The sequence below is a fragment of the Coloeus monedula genome, assembly GCF_965178545.1.
Source record: "Coloeus monedula genome assembly, chromosome: Z".
NCBI lineage: Eukaryota > Metazoa > Chordata > Aves > Passeriformes > Corvidae > Coloeus > Coloeus monedula.
The window spans coordinates 41493815-41519985 of NC_138822.1; the positions used below are offsets into that span (position 1 = coordinate 41493815).

Sequence of the window (26171 nt, forward strand, 5' to 3'; positions counted from 1 at the left end):
GCAGCCAACACTGCCCTGGTTGGCATGGCCCACTCCCCAGGAGGAAGCAATGGCATGAGCATTGCCACTTTGGAACCCACCCACTGAGTCCTTCAGTTTAAAGCCCATCTCACCAAATTGGCCAGTCTGCTGCCAGAGCTTCTCTTGGTGTTCTTAAACAAGTGGATCCCATCCCTTCCTAACAGGCTACAATCATTGAAGTACAACTCATTGTCATAAAAGCCATTGTCTTAAACACTTTTTTGCCTGCCCAGTTCTGAGCTTTTCCAGGAACTTAGGTGAGGTATTGGAGCTGAAGTTACAGTGGCCTGTTATGGTCACACATGGAAGGCTGACTGCCTCAATCTCCCAACTGCCTGCCCCAAGTTACCAGTCTACCAGAAGGAGGTAAGTCTGTCATGAACTTCCTGCCTTTTTCATGCAGTTTAGGTTTGGGGGTCCTCTCCATAGTGAATTTTAAAGAATCCTTTTCCTATTCCAGCCTTTTAGCCAGCTATAAGACTCAAGACGTAACTTTTTTTTTAAGATAAAACAATAAACATGGCTTAATCTGATATAGGTTTGACCTCAGCTGGCTTCCAGATGTCTGTTCAGCCCCATCTTCTCAACAGGACATTCATTCTCCCTCCTCCTCAACAGGACAGGGAGAAAATAGGATGAGAAAGTTCATGGGTCAAGATAAAGACACAGTGATCATTTACCATTCTCTGTCACAAAAACAGATTCAACTTGTGGAAGAAAAATTTATTGCCAATTAAAAATAGTATAGGATGGAAAGAAAAAAGGCAAAACTAAAATCACCTCCCCTCACTCCCTTCTTCATAGGCTCACTTTACTCCTTCATTCCTGCCATCTTCTGCCTCCTTCTTCCCCAGGTAGTACAAGGTGGGTAGGGCATGAGGGTTGCACTTAGTTGATAAACCTTAATCTCTGCTGCTTGTTTTCCTTCATACTGTTGCTGGTCCAGCCTGGGGTCCCTCCCATGGGATACAGTCCTTCATGGTTTCTTCTCACAAGCTGCAGCTTTTCAAGCACTGGTCTAGCATAGATCCTTTCCATGGGGTACAGTCCATTAGGAAAAAGCTGCTTCAGTGTGGGTCCCTAATGGGCCACAGTTCCTACTTTGCTTGTGTGGGCTCTCCATGGGCTGCAGCTTGCCTCAGGGCACAGCCACCTGCTCCAGCCTGGGATCCTCCACAGGCTGCCATGTGGATATCTTGTCTGGTGTGTTTTTCTCCATGAGTTGGAGAGGGACAAGCTGATCCACCACGGCCCACAGGGGAATCTGCTGTAGTGCCTCAAGTAGCTCTTCTTCGCCATTGACCTTGGTGTCTACAGAGCTGTTTCTCTTACATTTTTCTTACTCTTCTTTCTCACAGCTGCTGCGTGACATTTCTTAGCTTCTCTTAAGTTTTCAGAGAGATGCCATGCCATCATCTTTGCTGTTTGGCTCAGCAGTGTCCTGCGGCACCTCAGTTTTGGAACTGGTTGGAACCACCTGTTTCTGACACAGGGGAAGCCTATGGCTTTTTGTGGAAGCTGTTCCTGCACCTTCTCCATTGCCAAAGCCTTGACATGTAAACCCAGTACAATATCATATGTCATGTTTTCTCCTATAGGGTTAACTCCAGGCAGCTTGGTGACAAACATGTTAGATTGAATTTCCAGAGGAAAAATGTTCATGTTTCAACTTCAGCAAGTTACATAGGTTTGATGTGGACTTACTCTGGCTGTCTTCAAAACAGTCATCTTATTCAGCTGCTCTATATGTTTCTTCACAATGTTCCTACTCGAATCAGTTTGGGTCAGACAGAAGCCCAAAGTACTCCCATTTACCTACTAAGTTCCAAATTTCTGTTTGCAGTGCTTTGAAAAGAAATAATCCCCGGCTGATGCTAAACTATTCTATTGTGTGATATTGTTGCTTATGGTCTGCAAATGCTCGGTGGTCACAACAGTCTGCAGGCATTGTCTGCCAAATGTATTAAATAAATAAAAATTCTAGTAGGTGACCTTTCGTAACAAATTAATTTAGCTTCACTGTTTCCTTACATAACGTCTTAGGCCACATGGTTTAAAAAGTCATACAGGCAAAAACCTCTTCATAGTGTAATAGTGTTTACTTTCCCTTTAAATATTATCATCTCTCCTACTCCTATTACCTTGCCTCCCTTCCCACAGTTTTCAGTCAGCTAAAAAAAAAAAAAAAAATACCCTCACTTTTCTCCCCCACAGGCTTGAATTGAAATGTAGGTGAAAATCAATACGGATGAAACATCAGAAAAGCTCCTGCCAGCCTCTAAGGAATTATTTGGCTATTTTTGCCTGTACAATCCACTGGGTATAGCTGTTTATATTCCTCATTCCCAGCCTTTGAAAAGCCTGTGCTCTAGTTGCATTCTCACACATTATCCTACAGAAGTATGAGGAGCAAATACAATTGTGTAAAATGGCTAGAATTTTGCACATGGCTTTTGATAGTCATTCAGTTCCCTTTGGAGAACAACATATATTTGACCTGACTACATCACACTTCTTTTGCACGCATCTGTCTGCTGTTCAGCATGGAAGACAATCATTGTGGGGGAAGAGAGAGACATGCCAAACACATGATTATAAGTGTTTCTTTCTGACCTTTAAACATCCCCTTGAATATATAGGAGATGAGTCCCTTAACAGTTCCTTTTCTGACTTAGCTGCATTTTCTGGACTCTTCTTTTGATAACTGAAGGATGAGGCCAGAATGTGGGGGATCCTTAGTGAATGCCTGGGCTAATCAGCATGTCAGTCTCATAGGTTGCAAAGGTTCTGACTTCTACCCCTTGAGAGATTCCAGTTCTAGCCAATTTAGTATTTATATGTGAGGCACATACATGTTGGCCTAGTATAAAGTAATCTTATAGATTAAATGATATTGTCATTTCAGAATATCTATATAGAATGAGATAAGAATTAACACCACAATGAGGGTGTGACTGTGATTTGTGGCACTGCTCAATTTTTTAAGAATTCTATAACATATATTAGAAAAAATATATTAATTTTAAAATCTCTGGACACTTGAAGTCAAAACTTTCAGAAGTTGCTCCATTTTTGAGGTGCATTCAAGAGATCTGCCTTTTCTGAAAATTCTACACAGCCAGAAAATGTTCATGTGAAGAAGAGTTTTTCATTGAGATATCTTTGTCCACTTTGTTTTTAATTATGACATGCAGCAATACACTAGGAATGTATTTTTTCCTTCCAAACAAAATATCAACTTAGCTTCTTTTATTTTTGATGTTGCCTGTCCCTAGGTGTGCCATTCTCTCATGGAAGAGGTTCTGGATGACAAAGCACATGCCTGAATCAAAACACAAAATGGTGTAAGAACAAGGGAGTAGAATTCAAACTGTCTTCAATTAGTTTAGGAGGAACAGTAAGAGCATTTATCTGGCAACCTTGCAGTTCCTTCCATGTACTTAGGATCAGAACACTACATCATAAGGATGAGATCCTTCAAATTCATGTTAAAGCCAATGACAGAACAAAGACTTCTGTATGATGCAGCTAAATCCAGCAGAAATTCTTCCAAAGTATTTTGGTGAAAAGGAGAAGGGATCTATTTACATGCAGGTTTTGGAGTGGCCTTGTTTTTTCATCCCTTTGAATAATCAAGCTGTAAAAGTTTTAATTTCGATAAAACTTCTCATCCCAGCTAGGAGTTATGAGTGAGGAAGAGTTGCACAGAACCAGAGTATGATCAAATGGGAATTGATTTTTTTTTAAAAAAGCAAACAAAAAAGCAAGTTTCACTAAATAGCTGTAAGGCTGGGATCACTGAAACAATTTTTATTGGTTTGTATTTTTATGCACGATACATGGTATCTTGCAGATTTAACTGTTTGTATTTGAAAGATACTGGAAATCAAAACAGGTAGTGATGCACTTCCCTGCAGTGGTCTGCAGGAGATGTGGCAGAGAGAGTTAGAATTTGTGAAAGGCCTGGTACTGATTTGATTTTTTCTTGCCATAGGCATCCCAGTTGTGTTGAGATCCAGTTTTCTGGAAGATGAGATACCTACCTGTAAAGAGCACTAGCAGGTACATTTTCAGAACATAAGGGAAGTAGATTGAGAAGGTGAATGGAAATGGTAGCTTGATGGAGTATGTGCCAAAGGATTCAAAATAAGGCAGTGATACACAAATTGCAAATCCTGTAAAAACATGGTAAATCCTTAGTCTAAAAGAAGCAGAAGATCATCAAAAAGCTTAATGTACAAGTCAGTTACCTTTTATATTTTATATACTGATACATATACATATTCATTCGTATGCATATGCACATTTTCTCCTTGAGTTCAGTTTTGTAAGTTTGGGGTGCTGATTGCTGTTAATACTAGAATTAATAAATATATCTTATTCATTAACGAGTTCTGTCAGAAACAAGTGTTTTCAGTGTGTTCTCAGTGGGTAGAGTTCTTGGTGTAACTATGATACTGCCCTGAGCCAGTATAAGGTCAGCCTCAGCGGGGAAGAAGCTTTGTAAGTTGCTGTCTAATATGGTGAGTCTGGAAGGGAGGAATCCCTATGTCATTTATGAGAATATTTTCTGCTTTACTCAGAAAAAAAGAACATTTTCCTATATTTTTAAAAACTGAAACAAAACCAAGCCAACAAAAAACCACCAAAACCTACCAGACACACAACCCCCAAAACCAAGAGAGTCCATATTAAAGAAAAAGTAACAGAAAAGAGACACAGGTGGCATACAGGTTAGTATGAAGGTACATGAACATTTCTGACAACTTTGGCAGCGCATGAGGAACTATGTTAAACACAAATGGCAATTGAAGTGATCACATTTTTTTGAAGAATATTAAGGAAGCAAGTGGTTGATACCCCTTCCCACCTCCTTACCTTTAGCCAGAACTGAAAGGGGATAGAGTGGGATGCACAGTGAGAAGTTGAGCCATGTTAGTGGTAGGTAGTATATGCCCATCCTTGCCAACATGTTGTAAGTGTACCTGCAATAAGAGGAAAGCAGATGAGCTCAGAGGAAATTATGATGTCTTTAGAATAAAGTTACACTACTGGAAAATTCAAAGGAATTGCAGAAGAACTTGGAGCTATCTGAGTAAATTTCAGTGCGAGCAACCGTTTTCATTCAGGTTCCAATGCCTGAAAGTAGGTGGTTCGTTTTTTTCAGCAGGGTTGTCTGTGGTGCTACCCTAGAGCAGGAAGACTGCAATAAAGCCCTCCAGACAGACAGCTCAGTCAGAGACCAGCATGACTTCATACTGGTCCAACAGAAAATGGATTTCAGATGGGGGTGTTGCAACTGAGAGGGGCAGGGAGAATATGACTGTTGCTTGGGACCAAGAAAATTCTGATTTATGACTGCTGAGTCACTGCTGTTTATGACTGAGCTGAATCACTGCTGGAGAAGGTTAAACAAGAAGGCAATTTCAGGTACTTAACCTTCTGTAGTACATGTCCCCCTCTCCTGGACCTCAGAAGGGGTAGTAGGTCCAAAAAAAGCGTTTGCTCACCAGTGCATTGCAGCATTTTGTTCTTATGTGGTTTTTACTGTTGCTCACTGGGAGACCAGAATGCCTAGGACTTCACTCTCCAAAGGTGACCTAATCTTGGTGTGATCTTAAAAGCGGTACAGCAGCTTTCCAAACACTGGAGAAACAGGTCTGGTTGCATTTTTGGTCAGCTGAAAGACTTTTTGCACTGTGGCCTTCCTAGAGCTATTACCCAAGACTTTCTGACAGATGAAACTAGTGTTAAACAAACTTCCTGTATTCCCTTCTTATTGATTAATTTGATTAGTTTTGCGTCACACCTGGACTGTAGAAGAGTGTGAGAGGCTGAAAATGTACCATTGTCTCTCAAGGTTGCCCTCTGCAACCTCAGGATTATCTCCATTTTTTATTATTGTTGCTTTTAAGGCTGAATCTCAACCCAATACAAAAAGGAAACAGCTGCTCCTTCTCTATACAATTCCATGGGCTGTTGATGGTATAAGAAGGAAAGACTAGTTATAGAAAACCTTGCAGAATTTGCTCTCAGTATATCACTAGCCATGATGCATAACAAATAGTCCTTCAGGGAAATTTATATCCCTGAAAGTTTATGTGGAAAAACTTGTAATATTTCAAGAGTAGTTGGCTAAGGGATGGGATAGATCCTTATGCACTTCTAGACATGAACACTTCCTTGAGATATTAGGACGTGGCACAGGTGCTGTAAAGTAAATCAGGTAAGAATTCTAAAATTGTATGAGTTGTACTATGGTTTATTTGAATTGGTCATTTGCTGCTGTAGACCACAGTAGCTTTCCTGTTAAACAACTGCTGTTACTGCCGTGGTGCTTAACTCTGTTCTTTAGCAAGGGTAGGAAATAATGATGCATCAATAGGACTATTATGCACTGACAGAACTTCACAGCCAATATTGTTTATACTTTTGGCATTTCTCCAGCTGCACTGAACCCTTTCATTTCAGATTAGGTTCCACTGTTTTAGCTTTACAAACTTCAAAAAGAAATGGGATGGAACTATAAACAAAATAATTAATACAAGTAGTAGCCTATTAACATATGCAGTTCAAAATACTCTGAAGCTGACTTAAAATCTTTATCTTTTCTGTCTGACACCTTCCTGTTTCAGATCTCTTTTATAACGTTTCCTTTGCTGCCAAAATCCCAAAATCCATATTCTTCAGTCAGTCTGCTAAGCAATATATTTAAATTATCAGAAAAAAAAAGATTTTGCTTCATTACATAGGTTGCTGTGAGAGCTGTGTCTTCTTAAAATGCTTCTTAATTCTATATGTACCTGCTCTAAGTCTACAAACTGAGGTGCATAGAGACTTACATTACATATGAGAAATGTTTGTTCTTCTTGTGGTGTGATATATGCCCTGCTACCAAAACTCTTAGTGTCCTGCAGCAGGAGTTCTTGGCTTTTTGGAAAGCATGGTGCAGTTAACCCAGAATAGTCTTTCTGCCTTCACAAGAAGTTCTGCTGGTGCTGCCTTACTGTGCTGTCAATCTTGGATTAAAGTGGATAAAAAAATAAAATAATAAAGCAACAGGATGGTAATGGCAACCAGGATGGTTTCAAGAATTCCTGCTCTCCAGAAGGTAGTTGTGATTTCCCTCTAAATTTTTGTTTAAAACATCAAAGCCTTTGAACTACAAATATTAATACTGTCTGCTAATGCATTCCTCTATCTTACGTCTGTAAGTTCCTTTGCCTCTTAACCATGTGGATTTTTGTAAAAGTCATTAAGTAACTTATAAGGCTCAAACTTTTACTTAAAAATTGATATTATGCTTTGCCAATTTTGAAACAATTAAATGAGCCTTGCTGCACAATGGGGGTGGAGTTCTTCTGGCAAGAATAACCCATTTTCCCCTCATGGTTTTGATGTTGACTCCTTACCTGACCACATCTAATAAATTCCAAAGGAAAAATAAAACACACACGACATATTTCCCTTGAACTTCTTCCTGACTGTTGATCACGACAAATAAAACAATTATTCTCTCAGTGATCTGAAAAGAAAAGAAAACTTTGAATTCAGGTAGCACCTTCTGTAGCAGTTATTTCTGTGGCATTTTGGCGAAATAGGAGGCCACAAATGGATCCAGTTTTCTTTACACAAAATCAGCAGTGAATGTTTTGCTTCATAGCTTTTGTTCAAGGTCCTTCAGCAAAGGGAAGTGGACACTGCTGGCTGCAGCATCAAAGACCCGTTATGGTAAGTGTGGAAGTTTGCTTGCCAGCTGGGATGACTTGGGTTTGTACCCAAGGAAACCACGGAGGTCCTGGAAGCAAGGACTATTCCTGCTGCACCTAGGTACTTGGAGGGCTGGCAGGGATAAGCTTCTTTGCTTGTACACTGTGTGGGAGGCAGCGGTATAGAGAAGGCCCTTCTTGGGAGAGTTGTATGCCAGAAAGTACTAATCTTACACTCCCAGATCTGTTTTTCATATCTTGGAGATCTGTGTTGCAAGGAATCTCTTTCATGTAAGATTTGCAGAAAGAAGGAGGAAAAGTAGAATTCCTTATCTTTCTTTCCATCTTATTCTTGGTTAGGGGAAGTGGGTTTAAGCTTGTCACTTACGTGAATGATTGCCACAGTATTTATGTCCTAATATTTTTCTAGTGGTTGAACTTTATCCAACCCACAAATAAAAAGATAAAAGTGGATTAAACAGGCAGTGTCTCCAGCTTAAAATAAATACATTGGTAACATTAAAGCTCAAGAAATTAAAAACAAGTGTGTCTTTTTGCAGCTTTCCTGACAACTTTTCTAACAGTATCCATGCCCTGTCCTATAAAGTAAATGTGTCGGTACTGCCAAGAGTTGTTTGTCAAGCTGTCCCAGAACAGTAACAATTCACTCTGATTTACACTCTATTTGAAACTGTTGAAGTAGAAAACATGCACCTAAGCAGTTGGTATGAATCGATATAGCTTCACTGGGTTGGGTTTTTTACCCAATGCCATGTCTTCCGTAAGGTACGTTAGTTGTAATGATTTCACAAGTTGAGATGTCAAGTCAGTTAAAAGTTACAAAATGAAAGTGGATTACCAAGGTTGTTTTTATAAGTGCTGTTATTCTTCATTGGTTTCCCCTTATTCCTGCCTTAAACGAAGTAAGAATTTTGCCTCTCAGCAAGTTTGTGTGGTAGTTTTGCAATATAATATTTAAGGGTTCCTGCATGGACAATTCTAACCACAGACTCTCTTTTTTCACAAACCACACCTGTCAGATAAAGCAGCCTCACTTCACTATTCAGCAAAATACATGGGAGCAATTTTTTGTACAGAAATAGGGCATGTGTATCCCCCAGGGATCTGGTTCCTCATCTTGGAAAGCACTGAGGGGCCACAACAGCTAAAAATGATTTTCCTGCTTCTCACCCTCCTCTGTCATCTGTGCTGCTGATCCCATAGGTTCCAAACTGAGGAACTGATTTTTAAAAAGGTCAGATTTTGGCAGACTTTTGTACAGATGGGTCAGGAAACAGAAAGTGAGAACTAACATGTCCTGTGTTTGTGCACTGATGCTGAGGAACATGGCAGAAATATGGGGGAACTGGAATTATTGATGCAGATCTGAAACCAGATAGAAGAGAGATACAAGAAACATGGCAGGGCAACCATCATCATAAGGAAATCAAAACAAAGGTAAAAGCTCGGTGAGCACTGGGTGGGATTGTGTGCTGGAGAGAACAGATAAAATAGAATCTGAGTTAAAATTGTTAGATAAAGAGTGGTAAAGAATGCAGCACTGGTGGTGTGGGCATTTTCTTACTGACCCTAAAATCAGACTGAGAGGTGTAGAGAGAGTTCTGCAATATTGTTAATACAAGAGCTGTTTCAGAGAATTGCCACAGGTAGTTGTCCTAGAGACCAAGGGTTTTATCACGATAATGAAAAGATGGACATATTTTGAGATGTCAGAAGATTGGAAGATTTGGAAGATTTTCCAAATGGCGCTCCTTTTTCAAGAAGCAGCTGGGTGGAAATGTGCTAGAAAACAGCATGGGATAAATGATCAGGATCTGATCCCATTTTAGTGAGAGAAAGGAAGGTAGTTACCATTTCAAACTCCAGTTTGAAACTTCAGTTTCAAACAGATGTATGCTGGCCAATGAGACAGAGTGACTATAGAGACCCACAATTCAGCCTTATAATTTGGAAGTGTAAGAAGCTATGGATTTTCTTCTCTCCCCAGGGTACAAGCAGAAACATGAGGCAGTGAGAACCACCTAGGTGGAGCTCAGCAGATTTCCTCCATCAGAGATTCAGACTGGGAAAGGGGAGCAATGGAGGCACTCAGCTTTACTAGTTACACATGATGGAACTCAGTAATCAGACTGTAAAGTATGTTAAGCACCTGCAAGAGCAGGAAACTGGAGATAGCACTGCTCCCTGTGAGGTATTTTGTTCCTGTTAGACTGCAGTCTCATCTGGCAAGCAATGGGCTGCACAAAGCAGCCACCAGACACTGAAACTGGAAAGACGTGGCCTTGCTCTGGAGCACATCTGTGGGGCAGGACACAGAGCTGGCTGCTCAGGACAATTGTGATGTCCCCGTGAGGACAGACAGTGGCATCCTACCTCTTTTTCTGCATAAATCAGGAGGTTGCCTGCCTGCTTGCCTTTATTCTCCTTCCTTTCATAGCACTCCTAGCTTTAGGTAACCCACAAAAATCAAAGGTAAATGCAGGGGTTAGTCAAAGGCTGGGGACATTTTCTGCAAGTGAAGAGGCAGGGTGCTACTTGGAGAAGAGTAGTACATGTTGATATTGTGCTTCTGGACACACATATCTCTATGCATTTATACATGGAGTCATGTACATATATAAATACACATATAGACACATAGATAAAATGCACGTGCTGCTGCTCAGCTGTGGATAATTTCCTGTGTGGATCGTCTGTCCTTGCATGAATGAAAATATTTTCTGTTGCTACTCTCTTGCTTTAAAATAAAAAAAAAAGCACAAAACTCTAAGTCCTATGTTTTCACATTCATAAAAAGGAAGTATGTGCTAATATATCACAAAGCATAAATATAATGTTTTCAGTTTTCATTTCTTCTTTGAAATCAAATTGGAATTACCTTCCTTTTCTGACACTGATCTCTCACAGGATACAGCAAGTTCTGTAGAGTGACATCATTTTCTGCAAGACAGTCTGAGTTTTTAATCAAGTAAGTGAAACAGAGCAAATTTGGCTAGAAAAAATAGCGTATTCACTTCTGTTTTTTAATAACCATGACTATGCAGTTTCGTAGTCGGTACCTGAAACACTTACGTAGCTCTTCAATGTAGTGTATATTTAAAAAAAACCAAAAAAACGAAAGTGAGAAAAGTGACACTAAATATTTAAAGTTAAAAATTAATGTTTTTATCACAAAGTCATAGTACATTGCTTTTGTTTTGGTAAATCAAATCCTGTTTGCACAGGGTGAAGAACTGCTGTTTGTTTCACAAAAACACCAGTCTTTTCTTAGACCTTTCCTCTCTCCTTGCTATGGTACCAGCCCTGTCAGCCTTTACTCCCTAGCCAGACTATCATATTTCATTATCTTCTGTTTTGGTGAGAACAGTGACATGTGACATGTTCTCCTGCCCTCCTCCAGTTATTTATTAAGTTATAAATGCCCTGAGGAACATCCCTTTGCACCAGCTTTGTGACCATCCCCTGCCTCACTTTCCTCCAGCGCATCCATCACACAAGACTAATTTTTTCTTTCATGGTGTGAAGGCCTTGGCCTACCTTGCTCTTCTCAGGTCCTTGGTGGCCTGAGACTTTGTCCCTCAAGGAGTTTTTCCAGAAGACTCCTCCGAGTTTGTTTTTCCACTATCTGTATTGTGTATCTCAAAGTGTTTTCCTTAAATGCTACTAAACCATGACAAATGCAATGATAGGCATAAACCTTTCACTGAAGGATGCATTTAAATCTTTCATTTGCTATAATGCCTACAGAAAACCTGCCACCACAGGGCCCTTTCATAGCTTGTTTTATTCAATGTTAATTTATACCTCCACCCATGTGACATTGCCTGAGCCAGCTGTTCTCTTATCCTAGCGATCACTGAAGGTGAGATTCACTGTGGATGTGCATGTATATGTCTTTTATGAGGGATGCATACAGGGATATGTTTTAAGCTCAAAATCAGAATAGGTGGTGGGAGCACAGAACCAGGCAGCCACTATCTAATTCTTGCACCTTTATCAGTGCCCTGACTGTGCAGTAATCTAGTAGGCTGCAGCAAGGTAAACATCTCTTAACTAACTGTCCTTCCCTCGCTCATTGTGGAAAATACACTGTTTCTTTCTTCCTAAGAGGCAGTGAAGAAAGTGTGACAAGGCATGTGGGAGCAGTGCTGGCACACAACTGCTTAACCCACGCTCTCTCAGCAAAAGTGGGTAAACCACGTGACAGCAGAGTCTCCACCAAAGAGCTTATACATCTTGTTTGGAGCATGAGACTGCTGCTAACATCAAGGCAAGAGAGTTGTTTGTGGTGAGAGTGCAGCTGGGGAAAGAACCAAGTAAGGATCCAAAACCATATTTGGTGTGACATGAACACTGGGAGTCACACTGCTGTATCATTCCATGAGCTGCCTCTCCATGCTGCCCTGGAGAGCACTGCACAAACTGCACTGCCCAAGAAAGGTCACAGTTTTCTTGTTCAGAATACCCATTTCATGCTAATGTCATTTGTGGTGACAGAGAACAGTGCTTGTGCAGGCTTTCCTGATCTCTGCCTTCTGTAAGTCTGGCAAGGAAAGAAACACACTATGTCAGGGCTGGGGAATGTGTAAACTCTGCCAGGACAAGGCTTGTTTTAATGACTAAGAGCAGGCTGCTCTTCTTTCCAAGACATGTGAGATTTGTTACAGGTCACAGTAGATAGGAGACTTTCTTCTCCCCTAGATTAGTGTCAAAGCTTATGGATTTAAGCAGGGAAAAGCAGTTATTTGCATTTTGCTGAATTTGCTACCATGCTTAGTGAGCAGTGTAAAGAACAGAGATCTGTATTAGTCAATTAGTTAATTAGTTATTTAGACAATTAGTTAATGGAGATTTGAAAAGAAGAACATCTTCACCCATGAATATATCATTTGACAAAAATGGGCTATCCAGAAAATTAAAAACATAACTAACTACTCTAGGTCTTCTACCTTCTGACTGCTGAGAGCAATATAAGTTTCACCATTATTCAAATACTAAGGACTGGAAAGGTTGGAAGGTAAATTCAAGTCATCATTTTGCTTTTTCCAATGCATTAAGAAAAAATACCAAAACCTGAGATTAACACCCAAAAGGAAAAAAACAGTGTGGCAAGGAAAATATCAGAGTATCATCTTATTTTCTGCTATAGCATGTGATCTTTTGGCTGGTTTTCTGCCTACAGTTGAACATATGACACACTAGGAGGGAAAAAGACCAGTCTATTTAAACAGGGAACTTACTGGAAGTCAGGGAAAAAAAAGAGAGTTGATCACCTCTGGAAGGAAGGGAAGATAACTTGGGTACTACTGGGATGCCAGGAGGTTATGTAGGGAGAAAATTAGAAGGGCCAAGCCCCCCTGGAATTTAATTTGATGACTGCAATCGGCCACTGACCCACTTCTGCTAGTGGCCACTCATCTGGACATTTTCTGGGTCTGTGCTGTAGAGCAAGCATACTCACTATTCACTTTCACTCAAAAAGAAACATGTTGACAGAACAGTTCTTTCCCAACCAGCCCAGTTCTGAGGAAGCAATTCCTGAAGTTGGCAAACTATCAGCAAACCAGGCTCCCTGAGGATGGCTGCAGGTGCAACATTCAGGATAGTTCGGCCTGGGCTTGTCCCTAGGGACAGCCATAGCTGATGTGTGTTGGTCATGAAAGGAGAGTCTTGAGGAACAAACTTACCTGCAAAAACCTGGGGAGGAAACGGCTTTTGTCAATGCCGATGAGGATGTGCAGGATCTCCAATACAGATAACAGCTGGCAAAGGCGCATTACAAGTCCTATGGAGTAAAACGTGTCAGCCAGTGAATCTACAGACAAAATGGAGAGGAAGATTAGAGGATGGTTATACAGTAGAAGTCTGGAGCAACTACTGGGTTTGCTTTTACCCTACCGTCACTGGAGATGACAAGAAATAAAGTTTACACAGTACCAAACTTCTGAGTAGCAGAAGCAAAGCTTCAGGGAGTGGAGGAGGCAATCCACTCTGAGTGTGTCTCTGACAGAGGCAGGAAGCTGAAAAAAGAATTAAATTCCCTATACTTAATGCGTGGGCAAACACTGTGCAGGATGTGTTGGTTTAGAGATACCGCTCTAGGGTATTTCTAAATAGGAGAAAATGTTGAGGAAATGCATGAGGAATTTCTAAACACTAGGACATGTCGAGTTCCTGCCTCTATATGCACTGCCTAAAACAACTAGTCCAGAAGGTAGGCATTTTATATGCCTAAAACTGTCCATTTTAAGTTATTTTAAATTTCCAGTCACTTGCTTTCTATTTTTGTCTTAACCCCAGGCAAGAGAAATATATTGTAATGTTTTTGGAGATAGAGAGTCATGTGCAATAACCACAAAGATATTCTCTCCTGGTGGCTTCAGTAAGATTAATATTTGCCATGATGACTGGACCTAGTCACATTTAGGTCTATGTCTAATTCAAATATTACTAGCATGCTGCTGAATTTAAGGCTCATTAGCAAAACAAGAGCTTCGTTCCCAGTGTGACAACGGTAAAAGACAGGCACAAGTAATTTGTTCATAATTATCTTTCTGATTGAATTACACAGTCCCTGGTATTGGACATACACATATTCAGAATCTTAACTTTAACTTGATATTTCTGTGTGTCTGTCACTGCCGCTTAAAATGTTTAAGGAAAATAGAGAAGGAACCTTACCTTTTCCAAATGTCATGAACCTGATGATCATATTTGTAAATATCCATGAGTGTCCACAGAATTGCATTAAGTCATACACAAACAGGTAGATGTTCATGGTAAAGCTGTGGAAAGTCAAAATAATAAACTATATGACCAACAATAACATTTTGCACCCTCTTTGGACATGTTAGTAAATCAAAGGAAAAGAGCTGAAATTGAGAGCAACCCTGCCCAGAAAGACTTGGGGGTGCTGGTGGAGGAGAGGTAGGACATGACCCAGCAATGTGCTCTTGCAGCTCAGAAAGCCAAATGTGTCCTGGGCTGCATCCAAAGCAGGGTGGGCAGCAGGGCCAGGGAGGGGATTCTGCCCCTCTGCTCTGCTCTGGTGAGACCCCACCTGCAGTGCTGCATCCAGCTCTGGGGTCCCCAGAACAGGAAGGACATGGACCTGTTGGAGAGAGTCCAGAGGAGGCCACCAAGTTGATCAGAGGGATGGAGCACCTCTCCTGCGAGGAAAGGCTGGGAGAACTGGGATTGTTCAGCCTGGAGAAGAGAAGGCTTCAGGATGACCTGATGGTGGCCTTCCAATATATGAAATGAACTCAACAAGATGGGGACTATTTACAAGAGCATGTAGTGACAGGACAAGGGAGAATGGCTTTAGACTGAAAGAGGGCAGGGTTAGATTAGATATTAAGAAGACAGTCTACTGTGAGGATGGTGAGGCATTGGCACAGGTTACCCAGAGAAGTTGTGGATGCCCCATCCCTGTCAGTGTTCAAGGCCACGAGAAGGGTGAGGCTCTGAGCAATGTGGACCCATGGCAGGGGTGTTGGAACCAGATGAAGCTGAATGGAACTTAACAATTCTTAATGTCCCTTCCAAACCAAACCATTCCTTGAGTCTCTGATTCTATAAAATATAAACAGATCAGTGAAAACTGTGTGTGTCTCTCAGAGGCCCCAGAACAGAACTCTGTCTAATGCATTGAAGAGAAATTTGTGCCTCCAGATGAAGACATGTCTAAACAAAGATTTTCCACTAACTTCTGGATTCAAGTTGTATTTAATAAACAAAATCTTCTCCTGTTGGAGAAGACTACATTTTGTAGCTATTCTAACCTAATTTTCGTGGACAATCTGACTTGTTGCAAAACTTCGTAGGCTCTGGATATACTTAATTTCCCATAAATGTATTTGCTTCTGGCCTATTCTGAAATGAGAGGCTTGCCTGTCCTCCAGCTGCAAGACTAATTTTTGGGAAATCAACTTGTTAATTTTGTACTGGAATTTATGTGTTGGACCTATTAATTTCTTGCCCTAGTAAACAGTATTCTCTTTAAGTTGTGCCTTGATCCTGTGTGTTTGTGTGGTATGTCTCTGCCAACAAACTTCATTTCATTTATATCTGTACATTAATAAATGGACTAAATATCTCTGTTCAAAAATATCTAAATTTGATAAATGCCTGTACTTTATTCGTAGCATTGGACCATAAGCTACAATATAGAGTTATTTAAATTGATCCAGATAAACGGATCTTCTAAATTTTTATTCTAAGTAAATCCCAGGGAAAATAAAAAGTGCTTGTCTTCCTCTTTTCCAGTTATGTAGGATGACAGCTATTCATATCTATAAGCACATTCACTCCTATAAGCACAAAAAGATTTGTGGGAATAAAATATCTCCCAAGAGACATCATTGTCTTTGATACTGTGAAAATAAGACAGAAGGACCCAAACAAAGGAATCTGTTCCATAAATAACCTCCTTTTAGGAAAAGTAAGATACAACTGAATTGAACTAAAGTCCAGTGAGATCAATTAATATTGATCCAAATTCCATCTGTTTTATTACTGAATGACACTTTGTTCCATCTTGTGGTAAGAGAAAGATGGGAAACTATATACTATAAAAAGACAAAAAATTAGGAACATTGTTCTGTGTTAAGAAACAGCCTTATTGCTGGATGGATAGGAATTACTGCATGGAAGTTACAGGAACAGATATGAAAATCTTGAGTCTTTCCAGTCAGCAGCTCCACCACTCTCTTTGGTCTGATACTGCTGTGTGGGCTTTGCACTGGATGCAAGATGAGCATATGGTTTCTCTCTTCTGAAGTTTAGTTTGCTACATCTGTCTGTCATCCTCAGAGCCTGTCTTTCAGTGATTTGGGTGTATTTTCCAAAATCTTCCTGCACCGGCTGGCTAGAAAGCTGTTGTTTCTGCAGTTCTTAAGGTACTTAATCTCACTAAACACTGAGTAACATTTGTAAATGCAGCCTCACATTAGTGTTTTGGCAATGTGGCAGCTGTTGCACGTTACAACACATCATCTTTAAAATGTACCAGTGACTGCTGAAATGTGTACAGATTGTTGACATTTATGGACAGTCCCATATTCCCCAAGGAGTGTAGAGATGTGGTGGCAGGCAGTGTGCTGGTGTTACACGGCAGACAGATCCCGGCCCCAGAGCTGCAAGCAGCACAGCTCCCTCCCTTGCTGATGCTCTCCACTGTGAAGAAACACCCCTGATCTGAGAATGCATCACACTTTTTTCACCCTACTTTGTTAATCCCTACACAAAAGGTACCTAAAACCAAACAAAAGCCTTTCACAGAAGTGAAGAAATCTGAAGAGACTGAAAGGTGATTTCAGTGTGATAAAAGGAAACTGAAATGTAACTCTTCACTAAGGTCCTTCTCATCCGAAGGCTGACCTCTTTGCCTGGAGAAACAGAAGCAGGCTGAAAATAACCTATTTGCCTGTCTCAACAGCACTGTGTCACAACACAAAATTCAGTCATCTGCTTCTATGTGAAAGGTCACTGGCAGAAGAGATGGTCTTTATTTAGATTCCCAGCTCCCATCAGTTCACAGAAGGGATGATTCCACATTTCACTCACAGAACCTGCTTCTGCAGCACTGTTGCAGACAAAATGCAGACTATCCATCAGGTAGTGCTTCAGTCCCTGAGCCTGCCCCAGACTTGCTGGCTAGTCTTCCAAACCTCACTTTGCCACCCTGGTGCCTCACCTGCTGCCACATTCCTCCCTTGGAGTGTGATTTGCTTTAAGGTGTTCAAGTTTCTTTCATTTGAAGGCATTGGCATGTCACAGCACATTTCAGTACTCTTGCCTGCATTGATGTCAGGAGAAAGAAACAAACATGGGTCTTGCAGGAGATAGACCCAGAAGGCTGCACTTGCTGTCCGCTGTTTTAATTGTCAGTTTCACCTTGTTTACTGTGGATGATTTTATGCCAAATAGATTGAAATGCCAGGGATGGACTTATCTCATGTAATATCAACCTTGCTTAGCAGAAAACTTATCTGCTTTCTCTGTGGGCTCAAAACACAGAAAACTAGACAAAATGTAAGCAATGTCAGAACTAGCACCCACAGCAAAGATTTTATCATTTTAGTTGCAAAGCCTGGTGTATTTCCTCGGGCAGAAATTTCACAAAGTGTAGCTGTTGCATGCTATTATTTTTACCACAAAGGTCTTTGGTGTGTCTCTGTGGTAACTATCATCCAAGGCAAGCGTGGAGGTAGGTGCCCTCAGTGTCTGAAGGGTGGTCAGCAGCATGCTCTCCATGAGCTAAGGTGACAGCACAGCCGAAGCACCCAGCTCAGGCCAGCCCTTGACCCATCTATGTGTCCCTTACAGGGTGCCAGCATGAAGGCCACACTCAGGTTGCTCTCAGGGCGTGTCCCACGCAGAGGGTCCCACCCAGGCCTGCGTGCACAGGGCACTTCCCTGCCCCTCAGGGCTCCTGTGCTCGGCCGCCTTTGCGTGTGCCTGTGCTGGCTGACCACACATGAGGAACCAGCCCTCGTGCTGAAACCAGAGAGCAATGTTCCTTTTTTTTTTTTTTTCCCCACCAGGCAAGATCTGCTAGAAAATTCCCTCTGCTGACATGGTTTCCTTCTAAGTCACATTAAGTCATGTTGGTCTGAACTTCTGTGTCTTCCCCCTCCCACCCATGACAAGCTGCAAGCTCTGCAGTTCAGGAAGAAGAGAGCTGCTGAGTAGAGCTGTTGTACTTTTCTCCCACAGGCACATCCCACCCACTGGTTTTTTGCATTTGAGCAGTCTATGTCACCTGCGCTCAAGAAATATTACCTGTTGCAGGGGTCGGATTGCTGCTGCTGCTCCTGAGCTTTCTCCTTTTTCCTCTCTGCAGCTGCAACAGCTGTTTGTTAGGAGATTACCCCTCCTCTTTCCTCTTCCCCCACCCCACGACGTCACCGTATGTAGCACTAAGCAGGAACAACACTGCACTTCCCGAGAAAGAAGTTTCTAAACCCAAATATCTCCACTGCGTTTGCCCTGATCCTCAACCATCCAGCCCAGCCCAGCCTAGCCCGATCTAACCTACCCTACCCTAACCTAACCTAAATTGGTATCTTACTGTTGTACCAGTAAGCTAGTCTGTAAATCCCACTAACTTTATTCCTTAACCCAGAGCAATGTTTTAAAGGATTGCTAGAGAGAAGAAATGCAAAATTGTAATGCTTCTTTTGTCCTTAAATCATCAGCACTACAGCAATGCTATAAACCCTATCAAATGATCAGGAAAGATGGGACCACAGCATAAAAGGAGAACTTTAAATTACTTCAGATAGAGGAAAGAATTTTCCACTTACATAGAAATGTGTGGTTTTTCATGCCCCTGTGAAATATGGACACTACTGGCAGAGTGAAAATATGCATCCTAGTTTACTTCTGCCCTAAGTGTCTGGGATATCTAAGCATAAATCAGATGAAGAATACTCTGACTTGTTTATAAACACCCTTCTGCCAATAAGTAAGTTTTGCCACAGGCATTCGTGTTGAAATCACACCCCATCCTGCAGTGAGATTTGAAATTTGATACTGTAAATGAAGAATGCACTGAGAACATAATATGCATAGGATGTCCTGTGTAGGTACCAAATGCTGGAGGATAAAATATCCCTTTCTGGGTCTCCTCCCTATTGCAAGTGGTAGTGAGCTCCTGCCAGGACCATCTCTACTCCCTGTGGTGTCCTGGAGAGGTGTGAAATGCCTCCCTGGCTAGTGGATGATTTCCTGACAGGGACAGAGGGACACTGTGTTTTCCACGGTTGTATCTCCCACCTGAGACCTGAGCACAAGGGTCACACAGTTACAACTGGCTTTCCTGCCATGTGGCAGCTTACTTTCACTACTTCAGAATCATCTTTTTCTAGGCTAAAGAGTTTCTGTCTTTCTCAGGAGGAAATAATATATCAGTGTTAAATAGAGAGTTAGGCAATTAAACGTATCATTATTGAAAGGCTTAGCTGAGCTCTTGCAAACAGCCTCCATACTGCCTGCCTGTGGGAGGACAACTGAAGTGACTAATGCTGTCAGGAGTGCAGCTCACCACTGTAACCGCTGTAACAAGATCCAGGAGCAGAAAGAACAGCTCTTTTCAAATACCTAAAAGAAACAAAGCTCACATAGCTTTGTGACGTGCAAAACCTTGTTGGCTCACATAGGTGATAAAGTGTTGGGGGTTGACACTGTCCCAATGCCATGAAAGCTGCTCACTCACTCCTCTCTGCAGCTGGACAGAGAAGAGAACATTTAACGAAGGGTTCATGGGTTGTGGTAAGGACCAGGAGAGATCCCTCAGCAAATCCCATCATGGGCAAAACAGGCTCGACTTAGGGATATGAAGTGAACTTACTACTAACAAAATCAGGGCAGGATAATGAGAAGTAAAATAAGCCCTTAAAAAGCCACCTTCCCCCAACCCCTCCTCCTTCCAGCTCTACCTCCTACCCCAGTGGTGTAAGGAGACAGCAAATGGGGGTTTTGGTCAGTTCATCACTCGTGGCTTCTCCCGCTGCTCAGGGAGAGGGCTCATTCCCCTGCTGCACCCTGGGGTCCCTCCCACGGGAGACAGATCACTGAAAACTTCTCCAGTGTGGCTCCATCTCATGAGCAACAGCTCTGTGTGACCTGCTGCAATGTGAGTCCATTCCACCAGCAACAGTGCTCCCCAAAGTGCTGCGGCACGGGTCACTCTTCCACAGGGTGCAGTCCTCCGAGGACAAGCTGCTCCAGCCTGGGAGCAGCACCCCTCTCTCCACCGGGTCTTCCACTGGATCACAGCCTCATCTGAGGTATCCACCTGCTCCAGCGTGGGGCTCCTCCATGGGCTATGGGTGGATCTCTGCATCCCCCAAGGACCCATGGGCTGCAGGGGCACAGCTGCTTCACCATGGTCTGCACCATTGGCTGCAGGGGAATCTCAGCTCCAACTGCTGGAGCACCTCCTGTCCCTCCTTCTGCTCTGACCTTGGTGTCTGCAGAGTTGTTCCTCTCACATGTTCTCACTCTGCTCTATTCTGGCTGCAGTTACAACTGCACAACAACTTATTTTTTTATTTCTTCTTAAACCAGTTATCACAGAGGCATTACCACCACTTCTAATTGGCCCAGCTGTGGTCAGCGGTGGGTCCATCTTTGGAGCCACCAGAGATTGGCTCTGCCAGATGTGGGGGAAGCTTCTGGCAGCTTCTCACAGAACCCACCCCTATAGCCCCTACTGCTATCAAAAACCCAGGCCATGCAAACCCAATACACAAGGGCACCTGCAAGGGCTTCCAGGCTGGATTCCAGTTCCTGTCCATGATGGTGGCCACTCCTGACACAGCCTGGCAGGAGGCAGGGGCAGCTGAGGCAGCTGCACCTGACTAGTGCTAGGGAGGTGCTGCCCACCACTGAAGCATTTTGAGGGCTTTCCTTTGGCAGCAGTGTGGCCCTGTGGAGCTGATGCTCATTCCCTGGTGAAAAAAAAGTCTCCTGGGGTGATGGCATGTGGAAGGAGTGATGTTGTCCTCCAAAAGGAAGGATGTTGATGCCTACTCTGTGATGAGGAATGTGGCATGGAAAGGGGCAATGACTAGAAAATTCACTTCAAAGGTGTACTTCTCACCTGAACTATAATGCTCCTATTAATGTACATATTTGAGTGGCAATGCACTGTAGCAATGCAGCCAAGGTACAGGGCTCATAAATCAATCGCTGCATATATATTCAAGTTCTCCTTTGGGAGATGTAGAATACAATTCAGCCAGTGGATTGAAGTTGATCTGGCCAATCAGACCTGATGCTATTCCTTAGTACAAGAAATCCTTCTCTAAATTCTTGAGTTTTTTCTGCATACAACTTTTATTTGAAAACACATGTGAGGTCCCTTTAGCTGTGTGATTTGCAGTGGTGTTTTTATACTGTGATGAGCAGGAGAAAGTAACAGGTAACAGCTTTTATTAGACTAGAAAGAGGTGGGGATGCTTCTAGGCACACAGAGTTCAAGAAAGGCTTTCATGCTTAAAATATTTAACACTTTTGTATGCTGCAAGGACATTCAGAGGAAAGGAAATATTAAATGGTACTGTTGAAACACATGTTAGCTGGATATGGGAACAAGAGAGTAAGTCCTGGAAAAAATCTACATTTTTATTTGTGGAAAATAAACTTTCTTCTCCACTCTAGCTATTCTCTTGCAGACTAACTTCTGTCTAGAAACTACTTATCCAGCATCAAAAAATTCACTGTATATTGCTGCTGGCCTCTCTTAAAACAAGCTTTATGACTGTTCAGCTTATAATGTTAAGATCAAGTCTCCTGTGTTTTTCAAAATCTAAACACATTTTAGCTGCATTTGATTTCCCTGCATCATGAGGTGGGGAATATACATTCTATCTGGGCATGGTGCTTCTGTCAGGAATCTTTGCAAAGGGATGCTTTATGTAGAAAGTTAATGGCAATCCTGAAATGTTTCATGTGATACAGAAAGAATTTCTTTCTCTTCAAACAGGAAGCATCACCAGGCTAAAACATCTGTTCCTTTTATGCAGAGCTTTTGTTTCTAAATCCTTGCTATAAAAGCAATATGCAGGTGTGTTTTTAAGAAAAGAAACCATGTGTCTTAAAATTAATTTTCAGTGTTCCTGGTAACTTTATGTCTCCCTTCTTCCAATATTAGATTTTTTGGCTATGGGAATTCAAGCCTGTTGAGTCTGAATTCTACTGTGTTGGCCAGAGTTGGCTAGATTATACTATTTTAAGCACTGGTAAGTCACAGCTCTGAAACGTGTGCTTAGCTGTAAGCACACACTCCCATGCTATTCACCTCAGCTAAAGTAAAAGCATAAATCCTGGGCTGCCTGGGGGCCATGGGGCTGATACAGTGCTGCACTGGCCACTCTTACTTCTCACTAGCAGGTGGAGTTATTTGCACAGTGCTGGATGATGTCTATGTTGTGTGACCAAGACTGCTAGTGAGGAAAGTAAGGCTGTGTGGAGGCAGCAGGGGAAGCAAAGTCATCTTCACTGCAAGCAAGTAATGGGGAAAAGTGTCAGTGCTTTTGCCTGTACTCTCAAGCTGGCAAAAAGAGGAAGCAGCAGCTGTGCCAGCTTCACACCTCTTACACCCAGGAGATTTTATAAATTCAGCAGAGACCTTGGCTTGCAAACAGGTCCTGCCCAACAGAGCTGACTTGCTGGTATCATCTAACAGAGACAGTCGCACCAAAGTTCCTGGCTGCTTTAGGGTGAGAAGATCTGTACTAGGGGAGCAAGCATTATGCCACAAGGGTCCACCTAATAGATACACAGCTGGCAGGGGTGTTAGCTTTACAATTTCATCAGGTGAAAAAAGACGTTTGGAAATGCTTTTGGAGAAAAAAGAGGATCCTGGCCAGTCTGGTAGACTTCGTGTATCCTTTTGTATTTGCCACCTTTCCTGTCCAGACCTCCCAAAATGTCACTTGGAGAAGATACAACAGCCTTGCCCTCCTTACTTGTCAGTTCCTGTGAGCATCTGAGGGAGCAGGTCCTATGGCCTCTAGATTGACCTGTGTACTTGCAAACAGCCCCACAGCTCTATGGGAATATGTTGATTTGGGGGATTCATTGTTTTCATTATTCATTATTTCATTATATTATTTCATATTACCCTAATGCCCAGGCTGAGGTAAAAAATAAAAAGCTACTGTTTCTCTTCTCTGCATAGGATAAAAATGCAAACCATTGTGTTTCTGTAGCACACCTTAATGCTGTTTTTCATTAAAATCTTTCTACATGGAAGCAACTTATTTTTATGATGTAAAGGATGACTTTTTAGGCTGATTATTATAACCTGATTTTACTGTTCTTAAGGAATTTGAATCTGCATATTCAGGGACAATATAATTATTTTTTCAGGGTAACAATTTTTTACAATTGATTTTTCTTTCAGGGAGCAGTGTAAATAGCATCTCTGATTTCCATTAAAAAAACCCTAGCCTTTATCCTTTATCACGTCCTTCCTTCTCATTCCCAACCAGCCTCTTTCCAGCAGAGTGGGAAATTCACAGGTTTTGCTTGGGAGGCTGTGAAAAGATTAACTAAATATCAAAGACATACCCAGTCTTGAAATTAATCATGTTTCTACAGTATCTGTGCCTCCCAATTCACTGCTCTCAGTTTCATTGCTGGATGAGACCCAGAAACCATCAAATATGTTGCTACAATAATAAAGAGGAATTACTACTAGATGGGCTGGGATATTTCCCTTTATTTGAAGTGTTAGTCCTCACCAAGTCACTCATAACGGAAGTTGTGATAATAGGTTATGACATTTTATAGGAATTTAATGGTTTGTAGAAATAGTGATCTGTGGGGAGCTGGGAAGAAAAAAAAAGAAGAAAAAAGAGAAAGCAAACTAAGTGCTTAGTTCCTTGAAATACTTCTAATGACCAGTAATCATGTCCAACATAAATCCTTTTTAAATATGAGTAGCTCTGACAGGATTTAATGTTTGTAACAAGGACAACACTGTGAGTTCTACTGCAGGCAGCAGGAACTTATTTTTAATTATTAAAATGTTATAATCACAAGAAAAAGTCTGTTATGGCCAATATGAGCTTTTCCCAAAAAGTGGAGACCAGAACAGAGTATAGCTCAATCCAAAAAGACTCGAAAAGAAAGTATATTAATTGCTTAAAGAGTGAGCAACATTTTGAAAAATAGTTGAAGTCAAATAGGCTTTATTATTTTGTCAAAGAAAAGCTTTCTGTTTTATGTAAATATGTCTGCCAAGATATTTCCTTTTTGGGAATTGTAACACACAGTACTCCAGCTAAGTCCAGAGGAAGTTGTGCAGGTTCTGGTCTACCAAGATAAGAAACTTGGGAAATAGTTGACAGTGAGAGTTACAGTGAGTAGATGTGGTGGTAGCTGGTGTGCAGGGGCCAGATATGCTATTTAAAATCTCAGTAGTTAATCTCCTTATTGTGGATTTTGACTTTGCAAATGCTCTTCAATGCTTTAACAGTTATTTTTCAGAAGGGAGTGTTAACTGTGTTTGCTTTTACACATTCAAAAGCAGACAAAATTATTTGCTTAGAACATTGAATTCCTCATTGCTGAAGGTAACATGGTTTTAGGATTGTAACTGTGAGCACTTGGGCTCAACAAGATTGGTCTTAGGAGGTGAACTAACCTTGCAGCCTCTTGTGTAGAGAACTGAGGCAGGACATGAATTTCCCTGTGCTCATCTGCTCATCATTTGCCATTGCTTCTTCCTCAGCTCCACTGAAATTAAACCAGAGAGCTACCAGTTCACATGAGATGGGATTTTCAATTTTGAAGTCATACAGAGAGAAGAGGAATTAATTCAGGACACAGCTAATGAAGAGTCTGAATGGTGTTTGGAAGCATGGTGGGGTTGGCAGTGTGTGGCTGCAGGGGGGCGGCCCCACAGTAGCACTGCAGCTTCCCTCTAGATTGCAGGCTGGGCTGTGGCACTGGGATGGGTGAAGGTTGAGAAGGAAGATTGTCCTCACATTCCCTGTCAGATGTTTGCTCCTCTGGGAACTCTCAGCACTAAAAAAGCACTTGCACCTTCCTAAGGATATCACGATGTCAGTAGAAGTGGGAAATGATGGTACAAATGACTCATCCCTGCCTCTATGAAGATTAGAAGATTTTTGAATATTAAAAACCAGTCACCTTGTTGGAAAGTATCAGTTGCGATCTTACTTTCGTAGTTCACAATTTTTTGCTTTGCATTAAATTTCTGAAGCAAAGTAAATTCATTCTGTCAGTTAAAACTGAGAACTGACACCTTCTTTCAGGATTTACTCTATCTTTTTCACTCTCATGTATTGGTCTTCCCTCTGATTGCACCCTGGAAGAACCCAGTGTTCCTCCACAACTGGGAGGGGGAAAACAGATTAGGGCTAGCCCTGACAAGGGGCAGACTGGACTGGAAGGGGTGAGGACCAGCAGTACGCAGCAGTCTGTGGGCACTGTCTTCCCATGAGCAGTTACTGATCCCGTTTCCCTCCCACATCCCCCAGCCCCAGTGTTCGTCTGCCTGCTCCACCACAGCCACCCCTGTAATTTCCCCAGGGCTGCTCTGAAGGACAAGCAACAAGGGCTAAACCTGAGTGATTGTTCAGAGACTTATTCCACAGGCTTTTGTCCTGTTTTGCTTTGGGACTTTTTTTCTGGTTTGGGTTTGCTTCTTTTTATTTCCCCAACTTAAAAATGAAACCAGAGCTGATGGAACAAGCCAAACCCATGGACAGAGGGCTTTGAACAGCTGTAGTTGATAGGTGACAGTGTCTTGTGAATCATTTTTTCCAAAATAAAGTCTGGAATAAGCATTCTTCAGTTCTGCTGTAGCTATTCTGAAACTTCACATGGAAGACAAGGCTTTTGACCCCAGTCCCATAAATCCACTCCAGAAAACTAACT

General features: G+C 41.8%; 1 protein-coding gene across 1 annotated transcript; it reads right to left on the bottom strand.

Moving 5' to 3' along the window:
- Window positions 1–3260: 3260 nt before the first annotated feature.
- Window positions 3261–14529, bottom strand: HACD4 (3-hydroxyacyl-CoA dehydratase 4; the record flags this gene model as incomplete). The annotated part of the gene is made up of 6 exons (XM_082301302.1): window positions 3261–3343; window positions 4065–4196; window positions 4900–5006; window positions 7434–7546; window positions 13439–13566; window positions 14433–14529. The coding sequence occupies 6 exons, from the start codon at window positions 14527–14529 to the stop codon at window positions 3261–3263; spliced, it is 660 nt and encodes a 219-aa protein (XP_082157428.1).
- Between the last annotated feature and the right edge of the window lie 11642 nt (window positions 14530–26171).